The 20,736-nt window shown below is 41.7% G+C and overlaps 1 protein-coding gene across 1 annotated transcript; it reads left to right on the plus strand.

Moving 5' to 3' along the window:
• Nucleotides 1-444: 444 nt before the first annotated feature.
• LOC306704025 (protein FAM171B-like) lies at nucleotides 445-20,273 on the plus strand (the record flags this gene model as incomplete). The annotated part of the gene is made up of 10 exons (XM_079170236.1): nucleotides 445-787; nucleotides 6,766-6,960; nucleotides 8,968-9,147; nucleotides 14,591-14,824; nucleotides 16,779-16,871; nucleotides 17,023-17,181; nucleotides 17,472-17,642; nucleotides 17,942-18,058; nucleotides 18,482-18,605; nucleotides 18,835-20,273. The coding sequence occupies 10 exons, from the start codon at nucleotides 445-447 to the stop codon at nucleotides 19,766-19,768; spliced, it is 2,550 nt and encodes an 849-aa protein (XP_079026362.1). The 3' UTR covers nucleotides 19,769-20,273.
• Nucleotides 20,274-20,736: the final 463 nt, after the last annotated feature.

A 20,736-nucleotide genomic window follows, 5' to 3' on the forward strand; every position in this document is an offset into this window, starting at 1 on the left:
GACCTATGTCTATGTCAACGTGAAGGGCCTGTGTCTCACCGAGAACTAGGCCAGTCAGATCACCTCTCATTGCTCCTCATCCCAGCAAGGAAAACAAAGCCAAACACAAAGACTATAAAAACTTGGCCAGAGGGAGCACTCTCTCAGCTACAGGACAGCGACCCTGTGACTGTCAACGACGTCACTTCACCTGCAGAGGAACTGAACTATTTCTTAGCTCGCTTTGAGTTAAAGAAAAAGAAGCCCAACAGAGATACTCTGCCTTCAACCGCCTCCAGCACCCACACACTCAATCTACAGGAACACAGAGTGAGATGTATGCAAAGGTCGGTGAACCCGAGGAAGGCCGCCGAGTCATTTAGAACACTGGGGGAGCTTTTTAAGGATGCCCTTCGTAGACTATAGCTCAGCTTTCAATATAATCACTCCAGACTAGTCTGCAATATGTCTGACTTAGACCTCCCACTTCCCACCTGCACCTGGATAAAGGACTTCCTCACCAACTGCCAGTTGTTAAATTTGACTCCCAACTCTCTCCTCCATCCTCACGCTCTGCACCGGCTCTCCACAAGGCTGTGTGCAGAGTCCATCCCTCTAAATGAACCCTGGAATGGGCCGGGAGAAAAGCCACTGGTGGCCTTCTCCCGCTCCTCCATTGAGAGTGTACTGGCGAACTGCATCTCGGTACGGTATGCCGGCTGCTCAGCAGCAGATAAGAGGGTCAAAATCACCGGCTGCCCTCTGCCCTCCCTGGAAGACATCTCCAGTTCCTGCTGCCTCTGCCGAGGCAAAACACATTATGAATGGCCCTTGTTTAACCTGTTGCCCTCTGGCAGGCACTACAGGACCATCAAAGCAAAGTTAAAATGAGTTTCTTTCCTGGGCCATAAGCACACTTAACTCCATCAAGCATTGAATGACCCCTCGTATGCAATCTGTGAGTAGAAACCCACTGGATCTTGTGCAATTATGATATTCATACTAGTTCAATGGTTACATTATTTTAGTGCAATAATTAGATTGTATTTATTTTACTTACTATTTTAGAACCTGTTGTCTGCTGTGGACGTGTGTTAACTGAGGTTGTCTTGTTTTTGTGATGTTTTTTCTGCGTCTTTTAATTGCACTGATCAGCAGTAGTGCCCTCAATTCCATTGTATTCAGTACAATGACAATAAAGGCTTTCTATTCTATTCAAGCTTACTAGTTACAGCCAATGAAATCAACAAGCGACACAAATTTTGCTTTTGTCTGAAATCATACATTCATGGCTTGAGGAATTACTAAAAGTTCTGATGGCAAGTCTGCCACCGTTATTGTAAACTACACAGGAAACTATGGATAATCAGGTTTGGGTTGAAAATAACAAAAATAAATGTGTATATATATATATATATATATATGAATATGTTTGGACAAATGTGAAAAACTTCAAAGATAAATCAAGGTTAATATGCTTCCATATTTATATATACAAAAGTGTCGTATTTGTTAAGAGATGGACCGACCTGATGTTATGGGAAGGCCACGTCGGTACCTCAAAACGGAAGTTCAGGCAACAAAAATACTCAGTTTTAAGAAAAACATCATGGTTGGGCTTAAAATAAGTACGTAAACTAACAAACATCAACTATGTAACTTCAAAGTAACACAAACACCGGTCTTCTGGTTGAAAGTCCTACCTCCCACCGTATGTACTATGTCACTTGCTCTGAGTGTACCATATCCACGCAGTTGCATTTTCATTGCTGTCAGTATAGACTATATGGCGTAAAATGACCCACAAAATGCAAGAATGGCGTTGTTATTGCACATGAAATGACAAGTTGTCGTGTCGTTCATATGCCATTTGAAGAGAGGCTGGATAGATAGTGTCGAGAGAACGGACAAATTCCATGCAAATACATTCATTTTTTTTTTTATAATAGTCATAAACAAGTGGGCAGACATTCAAACGGATTGAAGATACGCAGGATGGACTGCCACTGGCAGAGGTAATAGGTTTCTGTAAAACAGGTTCAGGTCAGTTACAGATTTAAGAGAACATGTGGGGAAACAGGCCCTCACTCCTCTTTATGGAAATGAAGCAGCTGTTGTTGATAATGCAATTGGATGAGATCCTGCACGCTGCTAATGGAAAGTCAGCTCTGATAGTTTGCTGCTACATCACCAATCTGGAGCATCACAGCTGATACTCTCCAAGCCAACTCTATCAATCACTCAGAAAGCACGCCGGCTCCAAACCCTGTTATTTCGGTTGCCGAGCAGGGGGTCAGTATTAGCACTGATGTAATTGGACTGGTGGAGCAGCGGCACTGACAGTGCAAGAATAAACGACTTCAATTAACGTCCTATTGTGCTTGTCCTCATGTTCTCCCCTAATCCACAAATCCAGTTAATTTTAAAGAACAAATGAAGCCTGTAACAAAAAAAAATGTCATCCATCTCTTCTGGGATGAAAAAATATAAATTGTTTGACAAACAACCAACAAGCATTTTGATCAGCAAAGGGCTTTTGGGGATGAGTTTCATGTCTCGGGCTGGGTAAATCTTTATAAATAAAGCTCCACTGAAGCTCAGCGCAAATTTGCCCACTTTTGGAGACAGCGGTGTAAGTATTAGTTAATCTAAGAAGGGATGCTGAGTATCTGTAATCAACTTTGTGCACTGAATTCTCTATGTTCTGCAGAGTAGAGACATCCAATCATTTTGTGCAGTGCTGTTTATTAAATTCTACTCACTCAGCAGACACAAAATTGACCTGGTGTTCATTGTACACCCACAATGCAGTATTTCACTTTCTGTCACCAAAATGCTTTAAAGTCCAGTGTGTAGGATTTTGGCAGAAATTGAATGTAGTATTCATAAGTTTACATTAGTGTATAATCAACCTACAACTAACAATCGTGTTTTTATGAGCTTAGAATGAGCGGGTTCTCTTCACGGAGTTTGCCATGTTGCACCGTAATGTTTGTACAACCCAAACTCTGGCTTTAGAGTGGGCCTTTCTACGGAGGAGTATTCAGTTTGCCATCTGCAAACTCACTGCTAAATGCCACTTAATCCCACACACTGGACCTTTAAATCCATATTGCACCAGGTGAATACATTCTAAATCAACCCACAAATGAAGTACTGCCTCCCTCCCTGCCTAACATCTCCATCTTGACTGCCCTCACATTAGCCTTCCAACGGTTGTAAAAAGTTATGCCACATTCTCGTGTTACTGAACAGTAAACGATGGTTATTGCCCGAGGAGCTCCGTTTTTTCACACGCTACCTCCTTGGCAGTCTGTCAATACAGTGTCAGGAGACGTTCCTTCATGCACATCCACGGATGTTAAGTCAAAGACATGCTTACAGACACTACTGTGGGTCATTAGCAAAAGGCAATATTTCACCACTTGCAGTGGGCAACCGGTTCTGACAGAATATGTGCTCTGCTAGAGAAATGGGGTTTCTGTAATGATCTGCAGCTCGGATCCGTGTTAATGAGCCTCGAATCAGAGTTAACGTAATAACCAGTTTCCGATTTGTAATGTCAGCATTTAAGTCGTCGGGGAAGTCCGATTTTTCTGACGTCCATGTGTACTAGCTAGTTGTCGTCTTCTCCCCTGCCCTTTTGGGTGTGCATTGTCTCATTTCTTGGCACATCTCTGCCACCTGTATACATATAATATATTCATAATAAATACATGAAGGAATGTGTATCGCGTCACCCACTTGTGCGTCGTTGAGCACGTGTATGAGATAAACAAACAGCTGACTCTTTCAAACACGTCCACAGTGCTACAGAGGAAACTTTTAAACACATAATAAAAGAACATGGTGCCAAACTGTTTATTGTCAATGTCAACCTCTTCCCATTTCCAACCGTCAAATAACACAGCTTGGTCAGTGCTCCTCGGCATCAACGCCCATTTAGCGTGTCTATGCAACGCACCAACCCACGACATTACGGGCGGAGCAACAGGATGTTGTATAAGGATGGAGACAGTCCAAATGGGGGCGGGTAGATGGGTCAAGACGTAGCACATGGAGAAATGTGACCGGATGATTGAACACTTTGACCTGCTACTGTGATTCATACTGTGGACAATTAAATGTGCATCAAATTGCACGGCGGATAACAATATCGAGCTATTCTTGACCAAAGCGGCGGACTTACTGACCCACATTCCATACGTACCATAGATCCCTTCGTCTAGAGTGGCTATGGACTTCTACGCATTTTACCCATTTTAGTTTATTAGATGTCTGTTTATTAAAGGGACAGTGTGGAGGATTTGTGCACTCGGCGGCTCACATTACCCCAGTTTCAATAGCGCCTCCGAGAAAACTACGGCGGCCTTCAGGTAACTTAAAAACACAAAAGGCTCTCGCTGGAGCCGTTATTTGGTTTGTCCATTCTGGGCAACACCATGATTCTTAGTTTCAGGTGATTATTATGAATATTATATTTCATATCTGCTAATAGATCGCCCAAAATATTCCACACTGGCCCTTAAACAAAAAAAACCCACCTTAGTCTTTCTCATACACCCACACAAAAAGCTGAAATGTATCAGGTGCCAATTTTCAATATGCCGTCCAACATCCCTGTTCTCATTACATTAGAATTTCCATTGTTACATGTCCTGCATTCAAAGCCACCGGAGTTTGAAGTTGACAAAGCTGTACAGGCTTTAGTACCAGATGTCTTACGTTTGACTTGAATTAAAATTCCTTAGCTATCCAGTTACTTTCATTCAAATTGATATGGAAATTTAAACAGTTCTGAAGAAAAGCCTTTGAATTCTGCTTCAATAATGTTGGTGCAGTTGAACAGAGTCCTGATGGAATGTCCTGCAGTCTCTCTCCTACAGAGAAAAACACAATGAATGGCATTTTGTCCGACTTTCTAAACTTATTTAAAGTCTTTTTTTTATCTTTTAATAATATTCCGTGGCATGTCAGTACACCTCTAAAATCCTTGCTGATGTTATCATCATTAATGGCAAGTCATGCACCTGTCTCTCCGGGCAAGGGCTCATTCACCGTGTGACATTGTCTATCACTTTGGCGCGTTTCCTGTCTTACACCCTCACGTCAGTTTGTTGCCTCTGGTCCATCTCTGGCGAGAGCACAGCTGCAAAGCCTTACATTTACCCCAATCCACCAGCTGCAGACGTCACCTGGCAGGCTGTCGTCGCTTCCAAAATGGCTTTTGACCTGTGACCAGAAAAAATTTGTCAAGGACATATACTTTGTGATATTTGTAAAAAGTGAGAGATTCATTTTAAAGGTATTTTGAGATGCAACACGGTATCATCACAAGGTTTTTTTATTTGAATGGATTTAATAGCACTGAAACTGGCACTTAAAGAAAATATTACATTTCATCCTGCATCTTCCTTTTCATCTGTTCATCTTTGACCCACAGACTTTGGTCATTAATGTGTTTATCTCTGTAAAAGGACGAAAAATAGCTTTTAGTGACCTTATGACCTTTCCCATTGTAATATACCATTAGACCAAACATGGGAGAGATATATACTCTATTAAGTTTTATTTGTGTCCTCAAACTCTAAGTTGAAGTTCGAAGGTACAAAAAAATCAATCAATGCTGGTAATAATTATCATCAAATAAAAGTACACATATAGTCATGTGATAGCACTCAGCCCATGGTGCAATGTGTACGATTTGGCAATCGGCAGCAGACACGGCGCTGACTGGAGGCCCAGGCCGTGCTGCTGGAGGGAAGAGAGGCGCGGGAGAACCAGGACCAGGACTGCGCGGGGAAAACTGTCAGAGCCTAGTGCAGAAATATGGGAGGTTTTCTAAAGGGACTCTGGTGCTCGAAAACACTACCGCTTTTGTACGCAGGGATGCCAAAATCAACACAAAAGTTTGAGATCACAAAAAATAACCTTAACCTTGAACTTGATTCATGTCTTCGTTACTAATCTACTAATCTGGAGTAAATTACACACGGCTTTCAAATAAGCGTGTAAACTTGTCAAACAGAACTGAAAATGCAACCTTTTGCTGGGAGGCTCCGGTTGACGGGCCTTCAGTTAGCATTCAGCTACCGGTAAAAAAGGGTAAAGGAAGGAGGAGACGGAAATAAGAGTCAAGTTCTCGTTTCTGTCACTTTGGATTTTAGTCCAATAAACAAACTATCAAAATATACAGAGACTTTGTTTTATTACTGATTGTACATTTAAATTGTATGGATCCAGTAATAGAGGTGAAATGCTTTCCCTTATTTCTTTGGAGCAGGTGGCCAGATGTTACACATTGAACCTTTTAATTAAAGACTGAGCAAACTGCTATTTCACAGGTAACTGGCAGTTCATTTTACTTTGTTTTTAAGGTATTTTTATATACTCAATCCTGACATTCATACCAGACGCTACTGTTGGGTAATCAAGCAGTTTTAATTTGTTAACCAAACATTTATATCATTGAAAATGATGTCCAGAAAGAGCAACAAATAAAAACTGGTGGAAGAAAATAATCTCTTTGCTCTTTTGGCACAATTTAATGAACTAGGCAGTGAGTAGAAAAACAAAGAGCAAGTCTATCCGTGCTCTGATGAGATTAATAGAGCAAAGCAGCCGAGAGCGGCCACAGATTTTCAGGGTGAAAGTGAGCAGATTTCCAAAACAGTCCCTGTCGATGCCGCTATTTATAAGGAGAAATGAACCATTACTGTATCTAATTTGTGGCAAATTGATCCCTGAGACTCAGGTTGTCATCCATCGCCCTGCTTGTGTGTTTAGACTCCGATTTATACTTTGTCAGAGGGGACTGGAGCTGGGAGGACAAATGTGTCAGCTCACCGCCTCTCCGAGGGCCCTGTCACAGAAGAGCTATGACGGCGAAGAAGCCAGCCGAGGAAGGATTCACTCAGGTTTGTTGGCGACAGGAAGCTCCGCAGGCCGACGTCACAGAGGGAGCCAATCTTCAGGTGCAACGTAATGGATACGATACAGTGAAGCGGGGCATGACATGGGTAATTTGTTGGAAAGCTCGCTCACTGGTCGACAAATAGAAAACACGCGGAAAAACATTTTACAAATTTATGTCACAGTCTCTTCTAAAATGGGGGTCACTCATTTTACACATGGCCGACCAGAGCAGGACTCCACTTGTTGATAGCCTTTCTGACTTGTTAGCGAGGTTTCACCTAAAGCCACCAGTCTGCAGTTGATGCGGTTTCTGAACATGGGCAGCAGGGATGCGGTTATTAATACTTTTTCAATCATCAGAGATTAAGTGTCACACACCCAGTACGCCCTGCTGATGATTTGTGTGCATAATATAGCTTTACACTTTGACTTCATGCAGAGTATGCAATATATGAACGGACATGTGACAAATTATTACAGAAAAAGAACTGAATGAAAGAGTCGGGAAACATATTATTTGCACACAGGACAGGAAGGGGTCGCTGAATGGGTTGATGAGTTTGAAGATAATGTGAATCCTATGCTGTGGCCTTCACAGTCACCTTGTATACTCAATTGAATGCCAATGGGAGATTGTATTGCTTTCAGCAAACATCAAAACACTGAATGAGGAAATATGTTTTGATGTGTTCTTCTCTTTAGAATTATATGGACAAGGGTGTAGAGGAGGGAGGGTGAAGAATGCTGTTTATACTCAAGCCTTTTCTGAATGTTGAAGATGACATTCAGGCAAAACAAAAAATCTGAATCAGAAAAGAAAATGGTAAGCTGGAAACATTTAGGATGGCCATTCAAGTAGAGTGCACCAAATAGCACAAGAAGAAGACACTCTATAAATCAGTTCATTCTCCATTCAAACGTTTTTCTAGCTATTTAAAGAAAAAACAGGACAAAAAGGCCTGACTGAGAAAGTACAATTTCCTGCAAAGCTCGGAGCTTTGCTTGCATGTAGGCGTGCAGACTGCAGTGTGGACACATTTTGTGATTACAAACATGTGAAAAGATGAGAAATAAAAGATGTAGAATAAATGGTAAATGTTTAGTGAATGCATTTATTAGACCTGGGGAGTCCCACAGAACTACAACTGTTAACCATCAGTAGTAATAGTACTATGTCTGACTACCACTGCTACTTCATGTACTACTACCACCACAACTGACCACACAAGTACAGTCATGCACAAATCAAGGCCAGACTTTGAGGTTAAACACCAGTGTGTGTGGTTTTATTGTTTTTATCACGATGTTCTTCAGATATGATCATAAATGTCTGCATGAAAGTTCAGTGTTTCAACTGGTAAAGCGTTACTTTATCCCCATCTAGTGGTAGACATTAGTTAATGCAAGTGTTGTTGTTTTTTAACAGAGTGAGCTTTATTGGGGAGGTATGAGAAGATACCCGGAATTGTACTCTGGTCTTTGTGGCTCTCATAATACACAGACATAGAAACATAGCGAGGACAACACACGTGAGCAAGACTAAACATAAACATTTAACTATTGTGTACAAATAACAGTAACTTAGAGTAGTAGTAGTTGTACACATATTGGATTCATTCTAAATTGGTTTTTGTGTTTATGTGAAGCATTTTTTGTTTACAAAAAAATATAACTAAAGGATATAATGAAATATGTGTTATTAAAACTATTATTATTATTACCATTATTATATCCTTTATTTATACATAATGTTTTTTAAAGTTTACAAAGTGCTTCACACAACCATATAAGAAAATACATTTGCAATATCAAATTAGTGTAAGCAGTCCAAATATTGACAATTTAAAAGCCAGTTTATAAAAATGAGTCTTTGAACGCAAGCAGCTTAAAAGGGGGAGGAGCTTAGGCTGCGCAGTTTGAAGAGCAGTGTGACAGCGGAGCCGTTGGGATGGCGGTGGAGTGGGCATCACACATCGGGTACAAGTTATAAACTAGATGACAACTGGACCTGTGATGGGTGAAAAGTGACTCCGATCAACAACTTTTTTGTTTCGTTCCCCCCTCCCCTCAAAGTCATGCGCCTGTTGATCGGTCTGCTATCTGCGCTGATTTCATGCGGGAATGGGAAAGCGACTGGAGAGTTCACTCCGACCGGACAGTCTCTGCATATCAATGACGGGAACTCTTCTAACCGGGATCACACGAGACAAGAGCCCTTTCAGCACCGACAACAAGCGCCCGATGCCTTGTCAGGTTTGTGTGGCCTTCACTGTATCAATAGTATCATTATAGGCCTTTCAATGTGCTTCATATCTTTGACGCGAGCTGGAAATAAATCACATTGTAGCAGGAGAATAAGGATTAATTTGACTGTTTTATTATTATTATTTCTACTCCATCGACCGTCATATGACAGGTCTTCCTCTCACAGATTAAAGACTCCCATGTCCTCATTTGGTCGGACCATCTGTATCTAAATCTACTGATCAGTTCATGAGTAATGTGATGATGGAGCTGGCTGCTGTCACCTCATGAGTAACGGTTTCTCCCATCTGTCCCTTGTTGTTGTTTTTACTGCATCCCCACCACTAAGACCGCAATTAATCAGTTCATATGAGCATTATTCATACATTATAACAACAGTATAGCCTTGTAAAGGAGATGCCATAATATTCATAAAGAAATGACTTGTCTATTAATACAAAGTGTTTTGATCATGTGTTTGGATGCTCAGCTCAGAGGGCCCTTAATATCACCCACTCTGCGTTATCGTGTCATTCGAATAAAGTGTTTACAGAAGAGCACACTCCTGCTTCTTTGTGCCATGTGGCTATAAATCTAAATGGTTAAATCTAAACTGCTTCTCACTGTCTCACACACACACACACACACACACACACACACACACACACACACACACACACACACACACAGATGCATGTGCTTGTCATGGCAATGTTCTTGTTCACAGCCGAGCGGCGGAGAGGAGCTGAAAGAGGGATTTGTGACCCTTTTCATCAACTGATTCATGACTAATTCATGCCGCTGTGGGAGTACATTACCATCCGTCACCACATGATCCTCGGGTCGGCTTCGTCGGCCGAAAACACTTGGAAATGCACCCAAGCATGCTGTTGTCACTTGCACCCTCCCGGACCCCCCCCCCCCCCCCAAGCCTTGTCGTGCCAAGCCTTCTCCTCTCAGCCTCCCTCCTGTACAGAGTTAGCTCTCTGTAGAAGGGCTGCCCACTCTCCACTTCTACTTTTAAATAAGAAGAGAGAATGTAGATAAACAAATGAACAAACAAAAAAAACCACTCCTTATGACACCTATTATGAGATTCATTGTTGTCCCTTCATGATGGGCAAAGCAACAGATTTAAAGATGTAATCATCCACCCCAGGGGAGGATTGCAGTTATTTGACAACAGTACTGGTGGTTGTTCGGACATTAAGTCTTTGTGCCCCCCCCCACCCTAAGCATCTTTTCACTTCAATTCGTGTCAGTTCAATCTGATATTGCTGACTCGTGCCCGAGGGCGATTTGGCCCACATATGAAAGGGTGCATTTGTGTTTTCCTCCATCGGTGGAATGTATGGCCTAATTCCAACATGCATGTTTTTTTGGGGGGGGGGGGGGTCAGCAGAGATAAGTCCCTGTTGGACCATCTGTTTGTGCTGCCTGGTGGTCTCACAGAATTGACCAGTCAACATGTTTTGCTTGATACATCAGCCAAAGCAAACATGGTGTTTTTCTATAATTATAGCTTGCCATTCTAATTTTTGCCACATTCACAATTTAGTCTTTGAACAGCGGAAATATCTTCCGTGAGCTATGAATGAAAACGTTTTTTAAAAAGTTCACAAATTGATGATGAAGAAATGGTTTGAAAACACTTCACTTGGGTAAATGCATTATTTTTATTGGACACTGGGTTTGTCAGTATAGTCAAGCAATATCACACACACGACGTGGGATCTATTCCTCATCTGCCTCGACGGGCTCAGACGGACCATTTCAATCCACTTCATAAACCTCTTTGTGCCGTGGGTCAGTGCGCCAAATGTGTGGATTATAGTAATCTGGCACGAAACACCTCCACTTCAGATCTAGTGACCCCCTTCTGTTATGTTTGGCCACAAGCAGAGCACACGTAAAGCGGACGCTGCCTCTCCCATAACAAGCATCCTCTTGTCCATCTGCACTGGTGTATGTATCCCAGTGGGGTGACACTAACACTGCCAAATGTAGGGTTTCATAGTGAGGATGAAAATACAGGCACCGCTATGGAAGCCCATTTCTGCCACTGTGATGAAAGAAAAGGTCCTATAAGCATTGCAAAATAATTACTTCAAAAGAATGACTTCAATGGGCAGTGTATGGAAGCGCAAATGAATATATTCTCATTATTTTGAGATATTAAGTTTTTCTTGTGAGATTCTAAGTCATCATTTTGAGTAGGTACTTATTATTTTTGAGATACTAAGTCTGAAAATTAAGGTACTAACTCATAATGTTGTGATACTAAGTCAAAATATTCTCATTATTTTGCAGATACTATTATTTTGAGACGCTTAGTCTTTATTTTTTGGATACTAACTCATTGTTTTGACATGCTAAATCAATGACCTACGGGAGTTTTTATTTAAATTGTTTATCCTAGTGGCTGAAATGGGCTTCCATACTCCTGGCAGCTACACACAACAGTGCATGATTTGGTTTATTTGAACCCAAAAGATGATCTTTTTCTAAACCTATCCAAATAGGATTGTTGCTGAAACCAAAGGAGATTTCTGGCAGAGAGGATGCCAACTCCTCCCATGCGCGGTAGCTCCTGGCATTTGTCTGCTTATTATCAAAGGGGATTGTTTGAGGCAATGATATGGGACAATCTGGTTATCTGGTTTTGGCACCTGCTGAAATATTGTTAAAAGCTGGTAACATAAGGCATGGCTTTGTGAGTTTTCAGTAAAGCTCTGGCAAATAATTTAGCAGCAGGATTATGAGCAATAAGACCAGCATCAGTGTCGAATTGACACCATTAGAGAAATACTTTTCGACATTATGACCCGGTAGGATTGCAGCTATAGCGATGTTGCAGCATTTAGCTACTAATAAAAAGGGCAGTAAGGACATTTTATGGCCTCTTAGCATTTAATAACTATGATAGTGTAGCTGTGGAGGGTTGGTGATGAGCCAGCCGGCTGCTGAGATTTATGGCTCCCAAAACTCTCTGGCTCTTTCTGGTCCAGACGGCATAAGGACAGTCACTTCAGTGGAGAAAATGTATAGCTGGGTAAAATATGAAGGAAGATTCCTTGGGCGCTGGCCAGTCCTAGCAGACTTTTGCAGCTCTACAATGTAGGCACTGTTGGTACTGAGAAGTTTCTTTGAAGTACTGTTCATGTATTCATCACTAGTTGTTTGGGCTCAGATTTTTACAGGTCCGTGCAATCCTACAGTTTTGTTTCTGGTCACAAATGTGCTTTTCTAACCCGCTGCTATGCCACCTTTACAGCTGAATGACTGCAGGTGTTCAATACAACCCACCAGGAAACACGTTGGCGTTGACGTTTCTAAACAAAAAATATGTTTCATATCAGAGTTAAGGTTACCATGTGGTTAACAATGTGAAACAACAGGTTAGGTTTAAGAAACAAAACTACTTGGTTAAGGTTCGAAAAAACAAACATGGTTCGTGTTAAAATTAAAACTTAATAATGTAAAGTAGCAACCGGTAACATTGTAACTAGTACAAATAAATAGCAACCGCCCTTAGCGGACTTGCTTACGTAACAATTGTAACAATGTTACATAACCGGCGAAACTCAAGATTTACTTTTTGTTTCACACGGGACATGAACAGTGATGTCCTGGGTGAAAGTCCCAATTGCACTAATTGTTTTGTTGGCCACTTAGGGGCAGCAGAATATACAAGTTCTGCTCTGTTCGCATTTCGAGCAACAAGAGCAACAAAATGGCCAAGCGTGGCCAGCTACATTGAAGTGTTGCTCAAGCGCTCGTTGACATATCTTCATGTCACTGGCTTTCATTGAAAGTGATTGTTCATTTTGTGTTTATTTTGGGGTTCCCTCCACAAGCACCACATTCCCTTTAGAAAACCTAATTTTACTGCAGCGGGTGTCGGACAGTCTGCTACACGCGGTCCTGGTTCTGGTTCTCCCGTGACTCCCTTCCCTCCAGCAGGCCCAGCAATACGGCCTGGGCCCTCCCGCAGCACAGTGTCGATGTTAGCTCCCTGGGGCGACCGATGGAGCAGCGAGGCAAAGCTCTGCTCCTAGCCGGAGGAGGGTGCTGAACTCTCCTCCGGCAGCTAACCCCGATCTGGGTCGGTCTTTCTGGTGAACCTGCAAGATTTTATCTGATTTTGCGCAAGATCCGACCCAGTTGCTCTGATGACAAGTGTTAAGAATAGCTTTATAACAATAACTTTATAACAATAACTTCTTGCTGGTGGCTCCGTAGGCATCTGTATTAAATTGAGACTTTTTCATAACCAGTGAAAAGTTCCTCACAGTAACTTTAAGTTTAGGTAAAAAAACTACTCGGTTGGGTTTAGGAAAAGATTGTGGTTTGGGTTGAAATAACTACAGAAAGGTCGTTCTATAAGTACCGAAATTACACGACAAATAAGTCAACGTTAACTTCGGGTTTCACACTTGACACAAACAGTGGTCTCCTAGGTGAAAGTCCTGTGTTTTTTGACCCATCTGTCCACCCTAACCTCCTCCCTTCCTGAACTGTATTGCTCTTTGCATTATATCACCTGTCCTGGGTTAACGTGGGTTATATACAATTTACAGTGCATTAGTTTTCATAGGTATAGCTACGAACAGTGTATGGAAACAGCCTGCATGCTTTGATCCTTGGTGAGATATTTGTCTTTCCATGACCATCATTTATTCATATGCGCAACTGATGTATCACTGAGCATTCCTTCATTGTTATGTAACAGAACATTATACGTCTATGAAATAACAAGTCTTGTTGTCTTGTTGACTCACTATTGGGCATCGGTGCGCTGTGTGAAAGTGGTTAATTGGGTTTTTGGATGAGGTGACACATTATCATGAGGCTCTAAATGGTATTCTATAGGAGCTACCTGCAAATATGTAACGATTAGAGCCTTGTCATGAATCACATTATTGGAAATGTGCACTGTATTTAGCTGTCTGCATGCTGATGCAGCATAATTGAATGCACGCTTTGCTGAACTAATTGGACAATTTTACCATTTGTATTTGTGTCCACCTCTATAAAATCTCCTGGGATTAATTGATTGATATCCTCCAGGGATTCTACAAATTACCTTTTATTAACGTGCTGTCAATAAGGGCCCTTCTAGGTTAATTGGAAACATAGGTAACCCCATTCTGTTAAAGCATACGGTTGTACTGCATGAAAAAATAACAGAAACAACTTACAATTACTTTTAATGCAGTCCCGTCTACAAGTACTGCCTTCGTGGAGCTTATAATTATAAATTTCGCTGACAGTTTGTCAGAGGTGGAATTTTTGGTAATTTGTGGTGTTATAGTGGTTTGCATTCTGACCATCCCTTGTAGATAATGTGTGAATCTGAACTTGTATGAATTGTTTCATCCTTCTAAAAGCAGTACTATTGCCATCCCAAACCCATCTTTGTCTGAACCCAATCTTTTATTTTTTTCCCCAGATTCTGCTTTTGACCTAAAGGTCCAGGTTAACAACGTGCTGAGTCGTCAGTACCTGAGCCAAGCGGTGGTGGAGGTCTACATCAACTACACCAGGACCAACACAGCTCTTACTGGGGAGGACGGCGGTGTTTTGCTCCATGTACCTTACCAGACTGGGATGCCAATCACAATTGTGGCCACCAAGGACGGCTACATTTGCACACTGCTGCCTTGTAAAACCAACAGAATGCCAAGTAAGATATTTAAAGTGTGGTTGTGCTGAATCACCAGCGATAATGAGCTTCATGCAGTGTAATTTTCTTTTATTCATCATTGGCTCTTACGATTATGGAAATGTTAAGTGAGCACATTTTGACTGTTTTTAGTATGGCTGAAAGTTGTCCACTGAGTGGCTCCACTTCATTAGGATAGTTTCTCTCTCCTCTTGGCAGTTCAGACATCTGCTGTCCCATGGCCTGTTGAGGTGGGTTTATTTGACACACAAAGCCACATCATGTGGATCTGTATTCACAATCTGCACTGAAGGATAGATAGCGGGCTCTTTTCTTAAATCGGGACACTTCATACAGTGTCATGTAAAAATATAATAATCACAGAAAACATGAGCTTCAAATACTTCAGTGATTTTCTAAAGTGGTTGTTATTGCAGGGCCACATTGTGCTTCACCCCACTGCATTTGACACCCAATTAGTAAGTAAGTAAGTAAGTCAAATGTATTTATAAAGCGCTTTTTACAGACATAAGTCACAAAGTGCTTAACAGGGCAGAATTACAAACATAAAAAACACAATGTGACCATAGGGCCTATCATTTACATCATTTACACAACATAATTTACACAATAATAATTAGGTGCAGCACCCAGGCAGAACTCTTTGAGAACATTTTATAATCCACGTCTGGAGTGTGTGCCTCCTACTGTCTCCGTTTATCATCTGCCATCTTCAGTGGGGAGTGTGTCTATGTTCATTCAACCCTATGTTCTTTCAGCCCTAGGTTCCCTCAGATCAGTACATCCACCGGTGCTATGGTTCTGATGGTCCATTATTTCAAAACATTAATAGTCCAAAAAATGTCCGAAACCTCACTGTCCAAGAGCCTGTTATCCCGAAAAACACACCGCAATAGTTCCGAAGGCCCATTGCTCAAAAAATATGACAAACAGAACCACATGGCAAATTTCTATGACACATTTTGCACCGTCATTGTATTTTTCCTACTGTGGCGAAGCCCTGACACACCGTAAACCTAATCCTGATTGGTTTACCCAGATATTCTCACTCCAACCCGAACCAGTTTAACTCCTCATGCCTTAACCTAACTAATCCAACCAACAAAGGCAAAGAGTACTAGCCAATCTGTCTGCCTGTTTTCGGATATTGTTAGTGCGGTATCTCAAAAAGTCAAGGATGGGGCTAAGCAAACAAAGGTCCTTCATTTGGGATGGACAAAACGTCTATGAGGGACCATATGGCTGAGGGTACATAGGGCCTAATTTGGGATGGACAAAATGTTAATCAGGGAACATAGGGCTGAGGGAATACAGACCTAATTTGGCATGGACAAAATGTTTATGAGGGAACATAGGGCTGAGGGAACTTAGGCTCGCCCACTTACAGGGATATGCATTTCTATTGAAAGTGACACATGTTCTCCGAGGAGACATAAATGGGTTCTTCTCTGTTTGGAAACCTGTTATGGATTTTATTGGAGAGGAATATGCCAAAATCATACTAAGAGGTTTTGCAACCGTGGGATCCAAGTGACTCAGTGAGGGAAGAAAGTCCACAATATTTTGTTTGTCACTGAGTATGGTTGGCCACCATGTTGTATGTAATTCATGTGGAGGACAATATTTGGCATAAAAAATGTGTGGGCTGAAAAGTGTTTCTGTGTAGGAGGGAGGTTTTTGTAACTTTGGGTTCCAGGGGACGCCCAGGGAGCTAGGTTCACAATGTTCATTGGTATCTAGTTGGAGGATGATGATCTATGCGGGTTTTTTTTATTTTTTGTATTAACAGTTTCTTGCCAGAAAAGTGAACTCACCCATTTCTTGCCTCTGTGCAGAGGTTGATATAACACAATGACAATATCACACTGCCATCTAGTGGAAAAACTGCAAGTTTTTAAAGGAAGTACTTTTTTACTAATGTTGCATGTCCTTCCCTCTTGTATCATTGCTGTAGTATTTTCGTCTGTGACCATGTCACTATTTGGTCTGAATCAGGGGAACATCTGGCTCTTCGATGATTCGGTCCTTATCACTGGCAAAACATCTGGTACTGTATATATTGTTAAATCCACTTTCTTTCTTGCTCATGTTCTCTATGTCTCTCACTTGTCTCAGTACAAGCATTGATTAAAAACCTACATATATTTTTTAACCACATATTTCCAGGTGTTATTCATCATGTTTCCCTTTATTTGCAGATGCTGCATCACAGCCTATTGTCCAGTTTCCCAAGAGCCTGCTGAATCTGACAGACAGCAGTAACGCCACCTCTGTTAAAGCGTACCTGACCATCCCCAAGGTGCCGTCAAAGGAGGACAGCTTTCTTCACACGATGGGCATCATGAGCAGTAAATCAGGTATACAGTGAAAGTATTCAGAAAGCAATTAGTTGATGATAACACAAAAGACAATATGTCAATTACATACAAATGTTAACCGTGACTGTCTCATTTTTTTTGCATTAAAAAAACAACCAAACATTTTCCAATGTGAGGCTGTATTAAATGGATTCAAATTGTAACAATGCTACAATGGAACCATTCAATCAAAGTGTTTATTCATGAATATATCATTCAAGACAATGTCATGAGTTTCATTGGTCGAGTCCTCGTATTCTCTTAAAGCTTTACCTCCTCTGGTTTTCAAGGATACGTCAGTGTGGAGTTGAGTCCGGTTGCGGCTGTCAGTGTGCAGCTTTTCTCAGGAGACACGGAGCTACATGTGAGTGGGCCCATACAGATTAGCCTCAGCATTCCAGACAGCTGTGGACTTCAGACTTCCAATGTTGTTCCAGCGTGGTTCCTTAACCGGACCACTGGTGAGTAGATGTCACAGTCACACACACACACACACACACACACACACACACACACACACACACACACACACACACTAAAATCTAGCCTTTTTTGATTTTTAGAGTCGGGGAAGTGAGGATGATTTCATGGGCTCTACAGGGAATTGTAATTTAAAGCAACAGTTGGTAACTTTATTAAAAATAACTTTGTGCCATATTTGCTCAAACTGATCTTACAGGATTGTGGTAGTTGTGGAAAAATAGTTTGTTGTACAAAAAGTGTTGTTGTGTTTGTTTTGTTGTCTGTTTGTTTTTCCTAGGTGGATGGATGAGAAAGGGGCTCGGGACGGTGGTGTCAGTAGATGGAAAACTCATGTGGACATTCACAGCACCTCACCTTGGTTACTGGATTGCAGCACCTTTGTCATCAACCAGAGGCAAGTTCTCACCCTAAATATGCTCATCTAATGTAATACAGTGTTCTATATTTTCTGACACTACCAACCTGGGCATGTTCTATGGTCACAGGGCAATGTTGTGGTAATAAATCAAATGTGTCAGATGGATATTAATGAATGACAAGCATTGATTTTATAATGGTTGTTATAAAGGTTCTGTATAATGGAGTTTCTGTGATTGTGGCAATTCATTTTTGCCCAATGACTATAAAGACATTTGATTTTGAATTTCTTATGACAAATAATTGGACTGGAACTGGCGTAGGTCAGTGTAAAAAAAAAAGCTAAATATGTATTTAATTTACTTTTTTGGATACAAAATGCACCTTGTTCATTTTGTATCTTTATTGCATGTGTTATATTTCATCCAAACCTCTTCTTCTGACCATCCATATGCTTTAGGTTTCTTCAGACTTGCCATCCCCATTGACTTCATCTCACACCATTCATCTCTCCTGATGGTTGTCCTTGGAGGAATGCTTGTTATTGTCACCTGTCTCCTGGTTGGGTTGTTGTGTCATCGCAGGTAACAGAGGCTTCCATCTCATACTTGTCCATACAGTATTTACGATAAGTTGTGGTGATGTTAATGAACGTGGCATGAGTATTTTATCAGTTTCAGAGGACTGTTCCTTTTAAAAGCACTTTGATATCAGTAAAATCCATTATTCTTCCAAGTTTAATGCTAAAATCTGTATTTTTTACCGCGTTCTCATGTAGTGTATGCCACATACATTTTATTTTTCTGTCTACAGACGTTCGCTCAGTGAAACTAAAACAAAGATCCTACCAGCGATGAGAAAAGACCAAACCACCTCAACGTGTGACGTTGAAGTCTTCGAAGTATCTTCAGCGGATTCCTTTCATCTACAGGTTGGAATGAACCATTCATTCGCAGAAAGGGGGGATAATCGGCACAACGCCACTGTTATTTCTATGCACAACGCCGATGTGATAGCCAACCCCAATGCTGTGGCCACCAGGGTGGAGCGTAACGAACCGGAGCGAACCGCTGCCCTGAATGATCTGAGGTGTTTGCACGAAACCACGGATCAGATCGGAGCTCCGGCCTCACTGACGGATAATTTGTTTTTCTACAACCAACCTGTTGCCATTTTTCACGCTCCAGCATTCTTCCACTTGGAGGAGCCGCCGGAGCATCCCCAGTGGAGCAAGTCGGCCACTCTTCCCCGTGCGGGGTCCGCAGCTGAGCCGCCGAGTCAAGGCAGCTTTACGCAGGCTCTGCCAAAAGGTCCCTCTGCCAACCAGAACCAGGCAGCGGAAAATGAGGACCAGCTCGGGGTTCTAGAGGGCTCTCAGGCTGAAACTTCAACCAACGCATCCAGGGGTCACTTCAGCCTCACGGAGTCAGCGTCGGTCCCAGGGACATTGAATAAAATCAGGGCCAGCGGCAGACACTCCGTGCATGCCTTGGCAGAACTTTCTAAAATCCCCTCAACTCAGCCTCCTCGAGCCTGGTTTGTATCACTGGAGGGCAAACCCGCGGCTGAGATCCATTACGCAGTGTCAGAGCAGCAGAGGCGGCGAAGGCCAGTCGAGAGTCGAGAAACCAGCTTAGACTCGGGAGTGGATATGAGCGAACTGAACCAGACGCCTGGAAGGAGGAACGTTACGCTGGAGCGCAAAGCCACTTTTGTCAAAAGCAATAAACCTGCACCTCCACAGTAAAAGCCCTTAACACATCCATGCCTATAGTCTGAGTTTGTATAAACAGCATTGAGTCTATCTGTGACACGTGACTTATTTACCTTCTTGTTGCTTCATGTTCTACATCGATGTTAAGGTGCCAATCCAAGTTGTGCGTAGCGGCCCATTTCTACCACCGGATGTCACGTGGTCTGTGTTGCAACTGTTGCGCATGTACAAAAGTGTGAACAGTCCAAAGCAGAGCATGTGGATTTAGCAGTTGTTTTCTAACAGCCTCTCCTGCCTCTAACTGACGGTTTTAACAAGAAACATAGAACATTTTGCAAAGTGTCAGATATCATTTTAAGTTGCATAGTTGCAGTTGCCCTATTTGTCTGCCTCCAACGTGTCAAAGACAACAACTAGATTGAGATTAATGAGGTCAAACTCTTACTCTTTCATAATGACCACTCTTACATTTTTACTCCTCCCCCAGATTAACAGACCGACTACCATGGCTGACTGCACATGACTGAACGTTTGTTAGTTTAACTATGTCACCTGATTTGTCTTTGTGCATATTTGTTTGTGCGTGTTTTTTATGTATATTATCATGAAGTGAATCTTTTTCATAATATTTTAATAATAATAAAATAATAAATGAATTTGGTGAAGCCAGTTAGTTTGACATGATTCTAAGTCTCCTATGAAGGAATGATAAGGCATTCATTTGAATTGAGGGACCCTTTTAATGACTTTAATATCTGCACACTCGATGGCTCATCGTAAAGTGAGCTATCAATTCTGCTGTTAAGATGCAAAAAGGGTTTTTGTTCTGGATGCTCTGCAGATCTTTTTCAGCAGGTAAGTGGTTGAACTGTTTAGTGGTGGAATTAAAAAAAAAAAAACAGGTCGTGCTGTAGTGGTGCTGGCCTTTTTAACATGGCAGCTAGAAGCAGTGACAACTAACCCACCACAGTAATCTCACTACGATAGAGAACAACAAATGA

The sequence above is a fragment of the Pholis gunnellus genome, assembly GCF_910591455.1.
Source record: "Pholis gunnellus genome assembly, chromosome: 12".
NCBI classification, from domain to species: Eukaryota; Metazoa; Chordata; class Actinopteri; order Perciformes; family Pholidae; genus Pholis; species Pholis gunnellus.